At 38.1% G+C, this 20,071-nt stretch overlaps 1 protein-coding gene and 1 non-coding gene across 16 annotated transcripts in view; both read left to right on the top strand.

The window, feature by feature from the left end:
- The first annotated feature begins 408 nt into the window (after window positions 1-408).
- On the top strand, window positions 409-479 carry Trnag-ccc (transfer RNA glycine (anticodon CCC)). Its single transcript has one exon. It is a non-coding gene; the product is annotated as a tRNA-Gly (tRNA).
- Window positions 480-790: 311 nt separating this feature from the next.
- Tia1 (TIA1 cytotoxic granule associated RNA binding protein) overlaps window positions 791-20,071 on the top strand; it is a 34,037-nt gene continuing 14,756 nt past the window's right edge. For 5 of the 15 annotated variants that reach the window (XM_063229563.1, XM_063229561.1, XM_063229560.1 and 2 more), the window contains exon 1: window positions 19,726-19,819. Coding sequence is in view for 7 of the 15 variants with exons in the window: in XM_013151587.3 (XP_013007041.1) it covers window positions 1,029-1,054; window positions 14,919-15,021; window positions 19,726-19,824 (228 nt within the window). In the remaining 8 variants the exon portion in view is untranslated. Of the gene's footprint in view, window positions 1,055-14,918; window positions 15,022-19,725; window positions 19,825-20,071 lie in introns of those variants that run through there. The other 10 variants (XM_013151588.3, XM_013151586.3, XM_005003359.4 and 7 more) reach the window with 8 other exon arrangements.

The following is a 20,071-nucleotide window of genomic DNA, read 5'->3' as shown; positions in this document are numbered from 1 at the left end:
AGGCAGATTCTTTTTACTGAAACACTTTTTAAAATAAAATAAAATAGGAATCCTATTTCAATAAACAGGATTTAAAATTTCCTTTTTTGGGTGTTTTGTTTTGTTTTGTTTTGCAGTGCTGGGAATTGAACTCATCTCCTTGAGCTGAACTACATCCTGAGTCCCTACATAAGTAATTTTTTGTAGTATAATATTATTTTAAATTACAAATATAAAATAAAATTAAATAAACTTTCATTTAGTTCCATTAGACAAAAGACAAATCCTTTATTATAAGAAGGAAAAATGACATTATAAAATGTTAATAAACTTTTTATTTTAAATGAATAAATACGAACTTTACCTTCAAGCAAGAATTTACACTTACATATAGTCCTAAGGAACTTTGGGAGGTCCTGATTTCCAACAGCGCCGCTGGTGTAGTGGTATCATGCAAGATTCCCATTCTTGCGACCCGGGTTCGATTCCCGGGCGGCGCAGTTACTCTTTTCATGGACAACTGAGTTAAAGAATTTTACTCCAAGAATCTTGTGTCTTTTCTTCCTTGGAAATATTCGGGCTCCTCATTCTTACGCAGACTTCTATTTTATTATAACTCATTGTTGAAACATTTGCGTCTGCAGCTGCCAGAATTTTGCGCCAGGTCCAGAAATAGTTAACTTTGCGCCTGCGCCGTTTGAGCCTTCCCCCGCATGGAGTGGAAGAGCGGCTGCGCAACAAGTGAACCTATGGATTGAGGTGTACCCTGGCGGCTGCGAGGTTAAACACAAGGTTATTCTGCGCCTGCGCGGCCCGGGTCACTTCGCTGGCTGCTTCCAGGCGCCCGGTTCGCCGCCATCTTGAATCAGGGCTTCATTGTTCGCGCTGGGCCGGGCATTTAGGTGTAATTGCCGCCGACAAAGAAGGCGGAGTAACCTCCGGTCAGCCGCGAAATCCCGCTATTTCTCAACCATAACCGCTCAAACGATTTGGGAGGTAGTGAAAGGAAGGGAGCTGGATCGAGAGGCGCCGCCGCAACAGCAGCCGCCATGGAGGACGAGATGCCCAAGACTCTGTGAGTCTGGAGCAGCAATGAGGGAGGCGGGATGGTGGTCGTCCCGGAGGGAGGCCTCGGCCCTACGCCGCTCCCCAGCCTATTGTTCTCCGTGGACGCCGCGATATCGTGGTTCCTCTCCTTAACACACAGCTGGATGCTTAGAGCCGAGCCCTGGGCTGAGAGGACAGATGGAGGGAGAGGGGGCGCAGCCCCCGACATTAATCCCCGCACCGTAACTGCAGCGCTGCGTGGCCTTTGGCCTCGCCACGGCCTTGGGAGGTCCTTAGACTCGGAGCAAAGACTTTTTAATTCAAACCAGTTTAGAACACGGCGAAGCTTCTTTTTATCCCATACTCTTAACCCCCCCCCGCGCCTCTTTTTAGTTTTAGTCTTAATTGATTTCCTCCTGAAACTTTCTTTCATTTTATTTATGTTGGTAGGGTTTTGTTTTCCCCTTGAGACGGAGGTAAACTTTATTCTCGTATTTGCCAACTGGAAAAAAGCCAAACGTCTTTCTTTATCCTCTCCTTGGCTTTCCTTCTGTAGCACCCCGACCCTCGACCAAAAAGCCTAACCGGACGCCCCAAGGATTTTCAAACTGCTTTTTAAAAATGAAATCTCTCCCGGATGGATAAATCTACTGAGGGGAAGTGGATTTAATACAGGTTTATAGTCGCCTACTACTCTCTTGATTGACAAGTTATTGATCAAGCAGTTTTTATGAAGCAACAGTTGATAAATACCTTAATTTAGTCGAGTCTTAGGAATTTTTAGTAGTGTTAAATAACCTGAGCTTTGAGTGTATTTGTCGCGCAACCTCCCATACTGCATTCTTTTGTTTTTGAGTATTACTGTATTAGTTAGATGATCTTCCCTTTGTTGCATTTCTCGTAAAAGAAAAAAAAGGGGGGATCCCGTTTTTTTATTTTTATTTTGCTTTTAAATTTTATTTGATATTTGCAACATGTTTGTCACAGATGGTAAAATGAAACATTTAACATGTCTTCTCACAGTTAACATTTCAGTGAATTCTACACCTAGCTTTTGTTTTTTATTCTTGAAATATAGGCAGTTTGAAGACTCAGTGCATTGAAAATGCTATTTTAGGTTTCTTTTTACAATTCTCTAGATACTAATTTCTAAACTATGTGTGTTTTTTCATCACCAAAAGTTTAAGTTTTAGTATTTCTAATGTATATTGAAATTGTAGCTATACTTGTTTTCTGATAGGTTAAGTAATTTGCTAGTTTATTTGATAATCTGTTACCTTTGAGTATCATAGGGATGCAACGATTAAAGCATGACCTTTGTTTTTTGGCAAGATTGTATCGTTAAAATGATTATTCCCTAAAAAACTTAGATTCATGATGTTTATGGAAACTTTTTTTTTCCTCTTGCATCATAACTAGAGATGTGATAGCAGCATATTGGGTTAAGACCTACTCATTTTAAAATGTATTTACATTTAAAATTCTTATTTTGTAATTTCAGAAACTACTAGAAGTATCTAGTAATTTAACTTTTTTAGTACATTGATTTGAGAATATTAGATAAAGAAGACAAACATTGTCAGGCCAGTCTGCAAAAACAGATAGTTAAATAGTACTGGACTGGAGAACAAGGACTAATTTTTGGCAAGGAAAGTAAGTTATATTCATTCATAGTTACTGAATGCTTTGCGTGTACCAGGCTCTGTGCTCAATACTCCACATGCTCATTCAATTCTCACCAGAACTCTATTCTAATTTGTAGCCAAGGAAGAGTTAAGCTCAGAGTTTGACTAACCCACAATCGAATACCTTTTTGATCTTTTATCTGGAAACACTACTGTCCTTGGCTTTTAACACTGTTAATAATTGTGCCTTGTATGGCTTAGTAAAACACTCCATTTAAGTTTTTGGATTGTTTTGTTTTTTAGGTGTTTTTCTAACTTCTTCCTAAAGTAGTCTGCGACCTGGAATTTCTTACTGCCTTCTCCTGTTTTCATCCCTCAGCCAAAACCCCCTCCTTCCAGTTAGGCACATGTAGATTGAGCATAGATTCCAGTCTCTTTTAAGTTTTCTTAGCAGTATTTTACTGTTGTTTGCTTTAATGACTCTAGAAGTCAGAGGCCTTTAATTTGTGCTTAGCACAGCATCTGGTTTGTGATAAATGATCAGTAAATTCATTTAAAATTTGATACATTTTTGTGGAAGTAAAACAGGATTTTTTTTTTTTTTTTACTCAGTGTTGAGAATAGTCTGAGAATAAATTAGCATCACCTTTTTTCCTAAATGACTCAGATTTGCCACATCTGGGTGTTTAGTAGCACCTTGTCAATTCAAGCTTGCCAGTATTCATTTTCTTGTAGGTAATACTTAAGAAACATTGTAAGAAACTTTTCTTGGGGTTGGGGATTTAGCTTAGCGGCATAAGTGCCTGCCTTGCAAGCAGGCAGTCCTGCGAGTTTGATCCCTGGTATAGATAAAAATGAAAAAGACCAAAAAAAAAAAGAAAAGAAAAAGAAACTTTTCTTAAAGTGTACACTTCAAGGCTACTCTACTCTTCCATGGTGGCCCATTCTCACACTTTACAGGTATACTTGTTTCCCTACATTTACTTAGCCAAATGCAGCCTGTTTCTTTTCCTACCTTTGATAAAACTTTGCTACCGTTAAAAGAAAATATATATTTTTTTTTCAAAATTATTTTGAAGAGTGTTCAAGGTACAATTAATAAGTTCAAACATTTGTAGTGAGTGAATGGGTAATGTATATATACTATTCTCATGTATAAATTTGAAATTGTCTAAATGAAAAAAATAAAAACGTGTATAGTGGATCTGATTTGGCCTTGGTCACTTTAAAAACATATGCTTTGTGAATTAAAAGCTGCACACTCAACTAGAAAAACATTGTTGGTGTTAGCTGATGGACATTAATTCCCTCAGACCCAGGCACCTTAGTGTGATTACTCTCAAATGCATATAAGGGCGGTCATGGTAGTACATGTCTGTAATTTAGCACTTGGGAGGCTAAGGCCAAAAGGGCACTATGAGATCCTGTCTAAAAAACAAAAATTGTGATAGGATTTTAGAAGACAGAATATAAAGTAAAGTGGCCTTTATTTTAAGGATGTGGAGAGAAACTCCATGACCTCCGGGGTCTGGGTTTTTCTGCCGAACACTTGGTGTGGGGGGCATACATATAGCTTTGGTCTGGAGTGGTGCCTAGAGGGGCATTGCTGACCAGGCCCACTGGAATTCATTTCGGCCACAGGTAAATTGCCTAGGGGCGCGGAAATGACCTCAAGGTAAATGTCCCTTGGTCCTGCCTCTCACTGCTGTCCTGTCCTATCTAGGGCAAAATCCTTTCAATTGTATGAATAATACTGTTTTTAGAGATAACTACATGGTTATCCTGTAGCTTTTTTGTTTGCTAGGAATGTAGGTCTATAAATTACAAAGCAGCTTTAAAGCCTCCAGCTGAATAATTGCTGTACAAATATAAGCCTTATGTTTCCATCACTGTATTTCATCTTATTGTCCACCTCCTGTCCTCTCCAAAAGGCTTTGGCCTTGTAATCAGTATGAAATACCATCTACTTTGTGTTAGTTAAATGTGATTATTCAGTCTTAACTGGAAATTGGATTGTGATTGTGCTGGGAGGTAAGGTTAAAAATGATGTTAACTAAAGTGAGATAATTATTGGATAATACTTAAAATGTGTGCAAATAACTATTAGTATTTGAGCTAGATGAGGTGGCCCATACTTACAAACCTACTCAAGAGGTTGAGGATCACTGTCTAATCATTCAAGGCCCTCCTGGACAACTTAAGGAGTCTCAAAAATGAAAAGGGCTGGATATGTAGCCCAGTGGTTCAATCTCCACTGCCAAAAAACAGCAACATTATATTTGTTCAGTAATATTTGAGAACATACCCCATGGGTTTCATTGTTCTTGGAACTGGTAACACAAGTATGTAAGCAGGTCCTTTAAGAACTTACATTAATAATTATGTCAGATGTTGATAAGTTGTCTTGGTTACTTTTCTGCTTGCTGGGACAAAATACCCAACACCCAAAATTAAAGAAAAATTTATTTAGCTCACTGTTTGTGGAGGTTTCAGTCCATAATCAACTGGTTCCAAGGTAGGGTAGCATGGCACAGAGGCAACACTTCAAGGCAGCAGCCAGCAAAAGAGGGCAGAGCAAGCGCTTTTTCTTATTTATATTGTGCACAGCCCACCTCCACCCTCACCCTCTCCCCGTGAGTGTATCACTCAAAATCTCTTTGCCTTCCTCATGCACCACATGAGGGTATTTACAGAGTTAAGAACCTTGGCTCCCTGTTGAGTCTCTTAGTTAAATTTCTAAACTGTTCAAGTTTTCATAATATATCAACCACAACATAAATGCTATGGAGAGGAAGAACAGTGTGGACATGATAAAGAATAGTAAAGTGATTCTTTTTTCTGTGTGTCTTTTTTGAAACAGGGTTTCACTATGCACTTCAGACTGGCCTTAAGCTTACTCGTAGCCTAGGCTGGTCTCGAACTCGCAACGATCCTCCTGTCTCAGTCTCCTGAGTGCTGGGATTACAGGCATGAGCCACCACGCCCAGCTAGTAAAGTCATTCTTTAATAAGTGATATTTCAGTAGGAAATTAGAGGTGAGGGAGAACCATGCATATAGTTGAGGAAGAAGCTTTCTTGAAAGAGTCAGTGGCCCATGCTTATTGGGTAGCGCGAAGCAGAGAAGATTGGTTAGAATGGGAGAGTAAGGTTTAGGGGGAGATTAGAAGGGCATCTCGTATGGCCCCATGAGGACTATGTCTTTAAGGGGTGATAAAACCCGTATGTCTTAACCATTAAAAGGCAAAATCAAGGACAGAAGGGAGGCTTATAACTCAGTACTGGTGGAAGTTACAAGAAATGGTTTGAAAAAATCTTAACAGGAATTACTAGTGGATCAAATGTATCATGACAATGACATCAACAGTAAGTGGGTTTACTTATATAATTATCACCTAAAATGTTAGTTTGTTGAGTCAGGCAGCGTGGCAGCCTGCACTAGACAGGGAGACCTGGCCTCGACAAAACATACAAAAAATTTGTTGCAAAATAGAAGTAAAAACAGTCCGACATGCATAGCCCTTGAGATCTGCAAGTGTCATTTGGATACATTTGTTCAAATCAATTGGTGTGTATGGTTTTAACTGCAAATGAAACAGGTGCTAGAGCCAGGCATGGTGGTGCACACCTGCAATCCCAGCACTTGGGAGGCAGAGGCAGGAGGATTGCCATGAGTTCATGGCCAGCCTGGGCTACATAGTATAGCCAAGGCCAGCTTGTACTACCTAACGACCCCGACTAAGAAAATAAAAAAAATAGGCATGCATCACTATCCTGGCCCAGAAGATTGTTAGCAAAAAAAAAGTATTAAGGTGACCTGAAATTCTTTTTCTTTTAGAGCTGTCATGTTTTTACTAATAGCATTAATGATTTCTCCATTGACTCTCACTTCTCAAAAAAAGCTAAAAATTACAGAAAAAGCTATAAAAATAATGTATTAACCAAATCTGCTTTTTTCCCCATCTCTTTTTGAGACAAGAGTTAAACTCTGCAGGTTAGGCTGGCCATGAGCTCACTTTTTAACCAAGGCTGGTTAACTCACAATGATCCTTGCATGTGCTGGGATTACAGGTGTGTGTCACCATGCCCAGCTTTGAATTTGTCTTATTTATTTTGTTTTGGGGTTGAAGCATATGATTTATTTGACGATAATGACATTTTACACTTAAATACTGCTATCTCCTAAGCATAAGGGCGTTCTCATATATAAGCATAATATAATTCTTCCCAGGAAGCAGCTGATACATTATGATTATGTATGAATAACACTAGGATTCATATCTAGGTGTTTGTGAGTGCGAAGGTGCTAAATACTGTGCTCTTCCATTGAGCTGTATTCGAAGTTCTAGATATAGTATTAACCAAGATACATTTTATGTTCATATCTATCCAGTTGCCCAAAGAAGACATGCTGTTGTTTGAATGTACATGTCCTGGGGGTTTGGCAATGTTAAGATGTGGTGGAACCTTAATTAAGGGGTGGGACCTACAAAAAAAGTGGGAAGGTCTTGAGGGGGTACCACCTTGGCAAGGATCTAGTAGTTCTTGTGAGACTGTTGAAAGAAGACCAGCCCACATGCTAGGTCTCTATGTGGCTACTTCCTTTCTTCTCCACTTTGTTGTGCTGAAGCCAGGGATCTCGTCACATGCTGTACCATGCTGTTTGGACTTTGCAGTCATCAGAATTGTGAGGCAATGTCATATACTTTGTTTTAACAACATTAAACTGATATTCTCGATCATTGCCTTAATAGTTCTTTTCCTGTTTTTAATTTCTACTTCTGCACAACACTGATAAACAACAGGATTGATAAACAACATCAGATGTGTTTGTACATGCCAATATAGGATACTTAAATCCTTGCTGTTAGCAAAATATCCAAGGAATAGCTAAAAAGACATTTCAAAGCTGAGCATGGTGGCACACACTGTAATCCCAGCTGCTTGGGAGTCTGAGGTAGAAGGATTCAAAGTGCTAAGTCAGCCTGGGCAATTTAGGGAATTAGTCTCCCAAAATGTAAAGAAAAAAATGTGCAAAGCCCTGAATTCAATTCCCAGTACTACCCCCAACCAAATGGTCTTCAAAAAAATCAAGCATTGAAAAATAAGAATAAATATAATGAAACTTCACACTTTTGTTTTGTAGAGTAGGAGGCATCTTGACAAGAAATCTGATCCAGTACCAGTTTTTGTAGTAAGACATAAAAACAAGTATCAGGAAAAATAATTGAAGTATAAAAAATTAAAAACATATTAGGCTTTCAAAATTTGCAGGGAAGTCCTGGAACTTGGCTTAGAAGATGTTTAGGAAAAAGAGACCATCACATGATTTTGCATCACAATACTTAGATCGTGATCATAATCACCCCTCGGATGATCCCAGGAAGGAAGCTGCAATCTCATCTACTACTGAGAGTGGGACGTGTTCTACCCTTTGAGCTATATAGCTTGCCTCTTTTAAAACTTCTATTGATTTATTTTTGTTCTCTTATGATTTTGTTTTTTAAGACAGGGTCTTGCTATTAATTAAGGCTGGTTTTGAAATAAATCACTACGAACCCCAGGCTGGTGTGGAATTCACAAAGATCTTCCTGCCTCTGCCTCCTGATTGCTAAGTTTATAGGCAAACACCACCATACCTAGCCCTTTCTTTTAGATTTTAGGTTTCAGATTTTAATGAGTTGTCCAGGTTCACCACAAATGTGGGATCTTCCTGCGTCCATCTGCCAAGTAGCTGAGATTGAAGATATGTGTCACTATTCCCAACAATCTGCTTTTTAAAGCCTTCTCTCTGGAGTCTGCCCAGTAGTACTGGCATCTGTGATGTAGCTTGCATCATGTGTACATACTTTAGCTCAGGGAGGCCTGCAAAGCCTTCTTGGCATTCTCAGCTTTTGTAGGGAGTCAGGCAGTGCCACAGGGTAATAATTTCTCTTAAAATACAAAGGGATTCTTCAGTTTCCAGTACTAAAGGAAAAAAAAAGGATCCAGAAGGAAAGAAACTAGGATGTATAATATTTAAATCCGTACTTCAAATAGGATACTTCTGGGGCTGGGGATTTAGCTCAGCAGTATAAGTGCCTGGACTGACAAGTGCAAGGTTCTGAGTTCGATCCCCAGTACCAAAAACAACAACAACAAAAAACAAATAGAAACTCCTTTAGCCTCAGAAACAATAGTGTGACAAAGTGGAAAAACTAAAACATTCATGTGTAAAGATGAGGACAAACTTTAAGACAATTTTATAGAGTATAATAAACTTGTTTATTTTCCATTTACAATATCTTGGGTATAAAAAGAATGCCCATTTTAGGGCTGGGGATTTAGCTCAACGGCATAAGCCTTGCAAGTGTGCAGTCGTGAGTTTGATCCCTGGTACCGATAAAAACGAAAAAGACCAAAAAAAAAAAAAAAAAAGAAGAAGAATGCCTATTTTATATTTTGGGAGGGGCTGTCCCAAACTAGTATTTAGCAAATAGATTTGAAAAGTAATATTAAGATGTCTGTAGCTGGGGTGGTGGCATACACTTGTATTCCTGCACTTGGGAGGCTGAGGCAAGAAGATTGTTCAAAGTTCAAAGCCAATCTGGGCTACATAGGAGTTCAGGGCCAGCCTGTACCACATAATGATACCTTGACTCAAAAAAAAAAAGGAAAAGTTGTTTATAAAAATTCGATGTAAAAATAAAAATATTATTGTATTGGGTCCAGTCCCCATGTTTGTTTATTTGTACAAGGAGGAATAAGATTTTGTCATCTGATTTCTTTAATATAAAACTGTTGTACTGGGGCTGGGGATTTAGTTCAGTGCATAAGCGCCTGCCTGGCAAGCACCAGATTGTGAGCTTGATCCCTAGTACCAAAAACAAAAACAAAAGAGCTTGTACTGTGTGCTACTTGTAGTTTATTGAAATGATGTGCAAGGTTGAGATAGAGTTCTGTGTACAATTTCCTCTGAAGAGCCTTAGAATTCATTGACAAATGTTCTAAGAGCTCATGGAATATGACAAGCTCCATTAAATGAGTAAATGAATGAATAAAATCAAAGGCAATAACAAACATTTCTTTTGTGTGTTTAATTTTTGAGTCAAGGTCTCACTGTATATTCACTATGGTGCTGAACTTGAGATCCTCCCGCTTCCAACTCAGCCTCCCTACTGCTGGGATTAAAGGCATGTATCAACAACCTGACACAATATACTTCCCTTCCTGCCTCCTTTCCTTCTCTTCTTCCTTATTTTGAGCTGTGGGCCTTCACCAAGCTATGTACTCATCGTGTTGTGGGGGAGGGGGGGTTATTTGTTTGTTTGTTTTTGTTTTGTCTTTTTAAGACAGGGTCTTGCTATGCAGTTCAGGCTGGCTTTGAGCTCACTTTGTAGCCCAGGCTGGTCTCAAACTTTCAAATGATCCTCCTGCTTCAGCCTCCCAAGTGCTGGGATTACAGGAGTGTACCACCATGCCCAGCTTCCCAATCCTGTTTTTTTATGTTTTTGGTACTGGGAATCGAACTCAAGACCTCATGCTTGCCAGGCAGATCTTAGGCTGCTGAGCTGAATCCCGGGCCCTTGTCAGTCCTATTTTTAAGACAAGGTCTCGCTTAATTGCTCAGGCTGGGCTTCAATTTGTGATCCTCCTGCTTTAGCTTTCTTGATGCTGGGATTATAGATTATAGATTATAGGCATAAATCACCGTGCTTGGCTGGGAATTTCTTATAAGAACAAAAGTTAGTAAAAGTAGGCATAAATTTGTGGAGCTAACACAGTTCTTTCTCAATCTTCACCCAACTTCTCAATTTAACATCTTACACAACCATGGTACAGTTACCAAAAATAAAAAATTGATTTTGGACCTTGTGCTGGCATTTGCCTTTATTCCCAGCCCTCAGAAGGCTGTGGTGAGAGGATACTTGAGCTGAAGAGTTTTTGAAACTAGACCACACAACATAATAAAACAGTCTGTCTATCTATCTATATTTAAAAATTGATACTGGTATAATATTGTAAACAGGCTTTATCCCACCTTCCCCAACTTTCTCACTTTTTTGGTACCAACAGTTGAACTCAGGACTTGGCGCTTGCCAGACAGGTGCCATGCTGCTAAGCTAAATCCCTTGCCCAACTTTCCCATTAATACTTTTTTTTTTCCAGGATTCAATACAGGATATAACATTACATTTAATTGCCCCTATCTCTATTATCCTTTGATACCTAAGGAGAGATTTCTTTTTTTTTTTTTTTTTTTTTGGTCTTTTTCCTTTTTACCGGTACCGGGGATCGAACTCACGACTGCCTGCTTTCAAGGCAGGCGCTTATGCCGCTGAGCTAAACCCCCAGCCCCCCTAAGGAGAGATTTCATGACAGACATTTGAAGAGAACTATTTCTTTGCTGTATAATCACTGTTTTTTCCTTATGATAGTCTTTTGTTTAGAAGTCTCTAAAGCCATAAGAAGAATTGGCTAGCCATGGTGGTAAATACCGGTAATCCCAGTAATTGTACTTGGGAGGCTGAATAGGAAGATTGACCCAAGTGCAAGGTGCCTGGACTATACAACAAGACTGTATCTCAAAAGAAAAAAAAAAAAAACGCTGTATTTCCTGAGGGGAATATATGAAAAGAATTGTATTACAAGATAAAAACCTCCATTTCATTGATTGAAAACATAATAAGCGTTTTTTTGTTTTTTTTTTTTTTTTGGTTCTTAGTGATACTGGGGATTGAACTCAGGATGTTTGCATGTCTCTCCTACACACATATACATTTCTTTGAGATTGGGTCTCACTATGTAATTCAAGCAGGCCTTAAACTCATTGTGTAGATGAGGCTAGCGTTGAGTATATTGTGATTCTCCTGCCTGTCTCCCAGTGTTGGGATTAGAGACATGCACCAACAAACCCAGTTTTTTATTTATTTATTTGAGATCCTAGTCTGAACTGGAACTTGAGGTCTTCCTATCTCCACCTCCCCAGGTTCTGGGATTATAGATATGAGCCACCGTGCCTGGTTTTGTGGTGTTTAATGATTTTTTTAATCTCTTATTCCTGGTACATTTATTAATAAACATTACAAAAGGCCAAGCTCTTTTTTCACTAGCCAGGATCCAGTCGAGGCATATACATTGTATTTGACTGTCAGTATAAATTTTAGGTATCTTAAGAGTATCCTCATTGTTTTTAGTTTTAATTAGGACTGGTTTATTTGGGAGTTCAGTTTTGTCCTATTTATTTTCACTCTTGTACTGAGGTGTAAACCCCTTCTTAGTACATACTCTCATACTAAACTTTACCCTTGGCCTAGGATTTAATTAATTTATTTGTTTGTGTATTTGTTTCAGCAGTATTGGGGACTGAACCCAGGATCTTTGCACTGATCTACATCCCCAACCCATTTCTACTTTTTATTTTGAGACTGGGGTAGAATTTGGAATTCTGCCTCTGCTTCCCAGAGTGCTAGAATTACATGTATGTGCCACCACATCTGACTCGGGACAATTTCTTGAAAAGATCTACAAGTGGGCCGGGATTTAGCTCAGCAGCATAAGCACCTGCTTGGCAAGTATGAGGTTGTAAGTTTGATCCCCAGTGCCAAAGAAAAAACACTGAAAAGTGTCTTATAAAATGTCCTACATCTGCCAGGCGTGGTGGTGTAGGCCTGTAATCCTAGCCCAGGGGAGGCTAGGAGCAGTGGGCAAATCACTGTGAGTTCCAGGGCAGCCTGGGCTACAAAGCGAGTTCAAGGCCAGCCTGAACTGCATAGTGAAACCCTGTCTCAAAAAGCCAAAAAAAAAAGGGGGGGGTGGGGCACATCTGTATTTATGTGATTTTTATTTGTATGTTCAGTATCCTATAAATTTAAATTTATTTTAAGCTTGATTAAATTAAGGTTACATGTTTTTCATAAATGCTTCATAGATGAAACTAATTAGTATTCCATAATTTCTCCCTTACCATTTGTAAAATAATATAAAATTTGTAGTAATAATAACAACCACAGCTGTGTTCCCCTCCTCCACCCGCCCCCACTGGGGATCGAACTCACAACCTCGCACTTGCCAGGCAGGGGCATGTGCCACTGAGCTATATACCCAGCCACAGCTGTCATGTTTTAAGGTAGAGTTTCCTTTTGCAGTCAGTTAAATGTGTGGTTTTTGTTTTTTTGAATGAGAATTGAATTCAGGACGTGGAGCTTGCCAGGCAGGCACTGTGCTGCTGAGTTATATCCCTGACCCTGTGATAATTTTAATACTGTGTCAGTGGACATTTCTGCAGCAATCTTTCCATGCTTTTAGCATAAATCAACCCACTAGGGCTTATATATTGTTACTAATGTCCTTATATGTTTATTAGCTAATATTCTTTTGTAAAGGAAAGCTTTTCCTCAACGGAGTCCATTAGATCATACTATTATGGTGGACCTAGGCAGGATACTTACTTCATTTTTAACCTTTACTGGTTTTCAGAAGACAAACTTCAGTGTAATAGTAATATAATGGTGACAAATTGTGACTGAGTAACTGTTCCTATTGCTTTCTCTTAAGTACAGTACCATTGTTTTCTCTGGTCTTTAAATATTGTTTATTGTTTCTTGGCCAGGGATTTAGCTCAGCAGCATAAACACCTGCCTTGCGAGCAGGTGGTTCTGAGTTCGATCCCGAGTACCAATAAAAAAAAAGAAAAAAAATACTGTTTATTGTTTATTTTTTTCTTAAGATTTAACACTTCTCTCTTTGCCATTTTAACCTATTACTGTGGCTTTGTAGTAAGCACTTGATAAGTGTTTATGGGACAGTAGAAAGAACAATTGAATCCATACTTTGTGAAAATAAATAGGGGTTGGGGATTTATCTCAGCGGCATAAGCACCGGCCTTGCAAGCAGGCAGTCGTGAGTTCGATCCCTGGTACCAATGAAAAGGAAATAGACAAAAAAAAAAAGAAATAGATGTTTATTTTTCCAGGGAGTTTATATCATTCATCAAATTTGTGGCAGAACAATGGAAAACTAGTTATTGGGAAACTACACTCTGTGATTTCAGAAGTGATAATTTTCTTAACTTTGTAACTTACCTAGAGGCAATCATTTGAAAATCCTGCTTTAAAGACAATTTATAAGCATGTTAAATAAAGTTCATCTCAGATCATGTTGACTTGTAATGCACTATTTATATTAATTTTGTTAATCAGCAACTCATTATCTGGAATCTTTATACTATATTTTGTTTGACTCTGGATGAAGTAAAAGATTTCCCATCCTTTATGAGCAAATCTGCAACACCTAAGAAGCAATTCACTCATTTGTTCATTAAATCCCCCTTCAGTTCCTCAAGCTGAAGTCTCTTTCTTGTTTTCTGTTTGAACTCTGCATAATAAATCTGCCTATGCCTCACAAAAAAGGAAAAATTTTGTTAATTGTTACCAAAGTCTACCTAAATTGGACATTATTAGGGAAATAATATGAATTGAAGTTAGGAGAAAATTAATGTTCTCAATAATACAGAAGTAGAAATAATGCTTCCCAGGATAGATTATATAAAATATTCTAAATCATAACGAATCATTTACAGCTGGGCATGGTGGTGCATGCCTGTAATCCTAGCACTTGAGCGGCAGGGGCAGGAGGATCACATGAATTCAAGGTCAGCCTGGGCTATGTAGTAAGTTTGAGGCCATTCTGGAATACATAGTGAGTTACTGTCTCAAAACACCAAAAGAAAAATAGAAATTCACTGGAGTTTTAAAAGTGTGTCTTCCCTAAGGTAAGTCTAGAAAAGTAAATAGGCAGTACTTTTAAGCTTTAAAACCTTGATGAAAATATATAAGCTCACACATTAGCTTTTCCTCTATTGGCAGTGTCTAATATATTTGCAGATAACCTATTTTATATGTATTTGAAAGATTTTAATAGTTTTCCAAATTCTGTAGTTTTAAGGCAAAGATCTGCATGTTCCAAAATTTATTTTCCGGTAAGCACCTTTAAAAACCCATTAAAAGACGGTAGGGGTGGGCCTGGGGATTTAGCTCAGCAGCATAAGCGCCTGCCTTGCAAGCAGGCAGTGGTGAGTTCGATCCCCGGTACCGATAAAAAGGAAAAAGACAAAAAAAAAAAAAAAATGGGGGTTTAGCTCAGTGGCACAAGTGCCTGCCTGGCAGATGGGAGGTCCTGAGTTCGATCCCTGCTAACAAAAAAACAAAAACAAACAACCAAGCAAACAAACAAATCATTAGAAAAAAGAAGTAAATGTAAAATAGTAAACTGTTTTTCTTTCTATTTCAGATATGTCGGTAACCTTTCCAGAGATGTGACAGAAGCTCTAATTCTCCAGCTCTTTAGTCAGATTGGACCATGTAAAAACTGCAAAATGATTATGGATGTAAGGGTATTTCACTTAGTTAACTTTCTTCTTTTTAGACATATTAATTAAAACGATTAATTCTACAACTTCTTATCTTAGTTCACATCTAAATTTATAATGATTTTAGTGATTTAATGAGTTTCTTGACAACTGGGTTAATTTCTTTGGCTAAAGGAACAGAATAGAAGTAATTATTTCTAGAGCAGATGTACTGAAGTATCAGAATTGTTTATCTGTGTTTCAGTTGGTCAAGTGATTAAGAATCTAGTTACTACAATTAGATTGGGAAATGGCTGTTATTAGGGACCTGCCAAAATCCCCAACTGCCTATATGAGGGGTGCAGTGAAAGGATGCAATAAAAGACAGATAGAAATTTAGTAATGCATGATGGGGGACTGGGAGGGCAGTACCTCAGGATAGGCAAAAACCCAGAGACTCCAAACTAGCCACTATTTATTGGGCGTGTACAATGAAATGGGTGTATACAATGATAGGAGAGGCTAGCCAGCGATTCAGAGGTGAATCCTGGGATGACTCAGGAGGATGGAAATAATTTTATGCCAAGAAGAACCTTGCTCTGGAGTGTTCTTTTTAATCTTAGTATTCTTAGTTAGTGGATAGGAAAGGATGGCCAATCCCAAGAGTTAATGGGAAGTCTCAAAAGGGTGATACTATACTCCCAAGCTTCCATTTATCCCTTAGCTAAGTACGCAGAGTTAGCCATACAGAGAAAGTGTTTTTAGCTAATGATGAAGGTCATCATTTAAGTTTTTCTTGTATTTAGGCAGTTTCTATCTATTAAACCTTAACATATAGGAAATGTATTTAATGTAAAAATAGATTAAATATATAATTGGTATATGTATATATATTTTTTAATTTTGATGAAGTAAATTTTTGGTTTTTGAAAAGAAGTCCTTTTATGGTGTAGTCTTTCCTTCCTATAAAACTCTTGGTTTTCCTTGCTGGGCATGGTGCCCACATGCCCGTAATCACTTGGAAAGATGACATAGGAGGATCACAAATTTGAGTCCATCTGAGTAGTTTAGTGACAACCTATCTCAAAATAAAAAAGGGCTAGCTGTGTAGCTCGGTGTGAATGCCCTGGGTTCAGTCCCTAGCACCACCAAAAAGAGAAAAAAAATAAGAAAAGGGATTTTCCTTGTTTTCTTTCCTCCCGAAAAATTCCAATTTAACTTTTTAGCTTGGTGTTTTAAACAATAATTGTTTATTCAAGCATGGTGATGCATACTTTTAGTATTCCCAGTTATGTAGGAAGTGGAAGCAAATTGTGAGATCGAAGCCAGACTCAGCAATTTAGTGAGACTTTATACTACCAAAAAAAAAAAAAAAGCAGCCACATTAATTTGTTATCTTAGATGTTAAATGTTGTCAGTCCTGTCTTCTGTTGCTGAACAGTCATCTAATTATGTGGATGGGATCAGCAGCTATTTTTTTTTTTTCTTTTTATTTTTTGGTACTGGGAATTGAACTCAGGACGTTATGCTTGCCAGACAGGCACTGTGCTGCTTAGCTATATCTCTGGCCCTCGACAGCTGTTTTTGTCTTTACCTTCTATCATATGTAGTATTGCTATGCTTTTGGATAAAAGAGAAAAAATCTGTGAAAACAGTCAGGCACAATGGCACATGCCTGTAATCCCAGCACTCTAGGAGGTGGAGGTGGAAGGATTAGAAATAGCAATCCATTTGGGGTAGCTGAGGGATTTAGCAAGACCCTATCTCAAAATAAAAATGGAATTATGGGCCAGTGTATGCCCATAAACCCAGTTTCCAGGAAGCTGAGGAAGAAGATCATCAGGAGTTCAAAGCCACCCTGAACCATATAGCAGTAATCCTGTCTCTAAAAACTAAACAAAAGAAAGACCAGACTGACTGACTGTGGTTGCAATTCAGTGTTCAGTTTCTCTTATCGATTTTCAAAAAGAAATGGAAGTATTCTCTGAAAGCATAAGGGAACTAAGGAGAAAAACATTTGAGGAAATAGTAGGGAAGTTAAAACCAGTCTTCCTTGATCTAGTAACACATATTACTTGCTGTCATTAGTTATTTTAGTGCATCATTACAATTATAAATGCTCAATAGAAGCCTTGTAAAGAAAATGTTCATGTATAAGGAAATAGAGCAAAGTAAGGATGTAGGACTCATTGATCTATCTGAATATAAATTTTCTCCATTAGTCTGTTTGCTGCTATTCTCCCTCTAGCTGTATATTTCGGTAAAAACCTTTATACTCCTGAACATAAAAGCTGATAATATGTATGTATGTATGGTTAGTTTCTTTTTACTTTTCTTTTTCTTTCTTTCTTTTCTTTTTCTTTTTCTTTTTTTTTTTTTGATGCTCAGAATCGAACTCACAACCTTGTGCGTGCCAGGCAGACACTTGTGCTATTGAACTATATCCTCGGCCCAGTTTGTTTTTATTTTAAAAGTTAGCTTTTATATATACAGATTAAATAATATGCATGTTGTCTTTTCATTTGTTTGTTCCACTCTTTTCATATATGTTCCTGGTGAGTCTGGGGATTTAGCTCAGCAGCATAAGCACCTGCCTTGCAAGCAGGCGGTTGTGAGTTCAATCCCTGGTACTGATATAAAAAATAAAAAAAAAAGAATTTCAAATATATATGTTCCTGGTGCTGAGGACTGAACCTGGGGCCTTGTACCCACTAGGCAAGCATGCTACCACTGAGTTACATCTGTAGCCTTGTTTCTTCTACTCTTTAGTGCAAGCTAGTTTGTCTAACCACACTCTAATGCCTGTGAACATTTTTCTTTGTAATAGATTGCCCATTAGTTTGAATGATAAAGTATATATTTACTTATTTTTGAGACAGAGTCTGGCTCTGTAGTTCAGGCTGGCCTTAAAACTTGTGACAGTTCTTTTGCCTCTGCTTTCTAGATGCTGAGATTACAGGTGTGTGCTGCCATGCCTGGCCATTGTTTTTAAAATTTTATATTTTAAAACAGAATCTTCCCTAAGTCAGTAAATTGCTCAGGCAGGGCTAAAGTGTACAGCCCTCTCACATCAGCCTCCCAGAGTGCTGGGATCACAGTCTGTACCATCACGCAGGTTGGATTTCATAATTTTTATATTCTTTTAATTGTGTAAAACAAAATAAAATTGTGTAAAACAAAATAACGTGTTAATCCCATTATAAAAGTTATTTGGCATTTTATACTGATGGGTATAAAATGTTGGAGTTTTTTGCTTTAGTTTAAAATAAAGCATTCTAAAGTTTTGGGCTGGAGGAACTGCTTAGTGGTAGAAAATTTGCCTGCATAAGGCCTTGGGTTTGATTTTGAGGACGCCAAGGAAAACTAATCCATCCAGGCTTTATTATCATATAATTACAACTGCCAAAAATGAAAAAGAAAGCATTTTTAAAAAGCTTCTGAGCAGCTAAAGAATTTGTGACAGGAAATCTACATTGTAAACTGGGTGTAGTGACACATGGGTGTAGTGACACATGCGTGTAATTCCAGCGGGAGGCAGCAGAATTGCTATGGGTTCAAGGCCAGCGTGGACTGCATAGTCAGTTCAAGACCAGCCTGAACTACATAGAAAAACCCTGCCTAAAAACAAACAAACAGGTGGTAAAATGGTTTCTAAAACTTAAGTTGCTAGAGAACTTTAGGCTCCAGAGCCTATTTTACAAACAGGTTGAAAAAGATTGGTTATAGTTTTCTGCTGCTCAGCAGGTTAGAAGTAGCAAGGAGATACATACTTTTGTAGCAATAAAAAGAAACAAGTAGGGCATAGAAAATACATCACAAAATGTCACAAGGTGTAGTGGCACACACCTGTAGTCCTAGCACTGGGGAAGCTGAGACAGGAGGATCACTGAGTTCAAGGCCAGCCTGTGCAACATAGTTCAAGACCAACCTTAACTACATAGGGAAGACTCTGTTTCTCTCTCTCACACACACACACCAAAAATCATAAAATGTTAAAACAAGAGTTTATAATTTCTATTGTTTTGAGACAGTCTCACTGTGTAGCCCAGGTTAGCTTCACGCTTGCAGTGATCTTCCTGCCTCAGCCTCACTTGATAAAGTGCTAGGATTACAGGCATGTGTCATCATCCCGGGTTTAAGACTTCAGAACCATGTAGCTAGAAGAAATAATTATATTGTGGTAAGAAGAAAATACAAATTATATTTATAGCTATACATTATTATTAAATTATAGTAGCATAGCATAACCTGCCAAAGAAGAAAGCTTATATTAAAATTTTTCTTTATTTTTGTGGTACTATACATCACACTAAACTTATGTCCCCCACCTTTTACTATTTCTAAGTTTTAGAGCAGTTCTAAGTTGTCTAACTAGATTTGAATATGTGATTCTCCTGCCTGAGTCACCCCTACTGTTGGAATTACATGCATGTGCCACTAGACCTGGCTGAAAAATACAGCTTTCACTATATAGTTCACTCTTAAGGGCTTTCTTTGTAGTGGAGAGCCAGTACGGGGAGTGAGCCTAGGGCCTTGTGCATGGTGAGCATGCACTGTACAACTAAACTGAATCCCTAGCCCTGGTATTTCCTTTTTTCTTATGTAAAAATTTACTTATGGAGTGGACTGTTCATTCTCAATGACCTGATAACTAAGTATATCGAACTTGGTTTAAAAATCTCCATACATAATTTTAAGGTTATTGAAGAATAAAGCTTAAAAGTGACTTTTGTATTGCTTCTCCAACAGACAGCTGGAAATGATCCTTACTGTTTTGTGGAGTTTCATGAACATCGCCATGCAGCTGCAGCACTGGCTGCTATGAATGGGCGGAAGATAATGGGTAAGGTAAGCTGTCATAATAAAAGGTGACTTGCCTAGAAATTTCTAAGTTGTTTGTGGTTTGATTCCTTTTTTAGAAGCATTATATTACTGGATGTAGTAGCATACACCTGTAATCTTAAGTACACAGAAGACTGAGGCAGGATTCCTATATGTTAGAGGCCTAGCCTGGACTACACAGCAAGATTCTGTCTCAAAAAAAAAAAATCATTATATTCACTTTATGGCAAACAGTCAATTATGTAGTCACATT

This window comes from Cavia porcellus, unplaced genomic scaffold (genome assembly GCF_034190915.1).
Source record: "Cavia porcellus strain 051 isolate PalLab524CR breed Dunkin Hartley unplaced genomic scaffold, mCavPor4.1 scaffold_18, whole genome shotgun sequence".
NCBI lineage: Eukaryota > Metazoa > Chordata > Mammalia > Rodentia > Caviidae > Cavia > Cavia porcellus.
The sequence above is the reverse complement of the archived record's forward strand: the minus strand, read 5'-3'. Positions and strand labels throughout refer to the sequence as shown.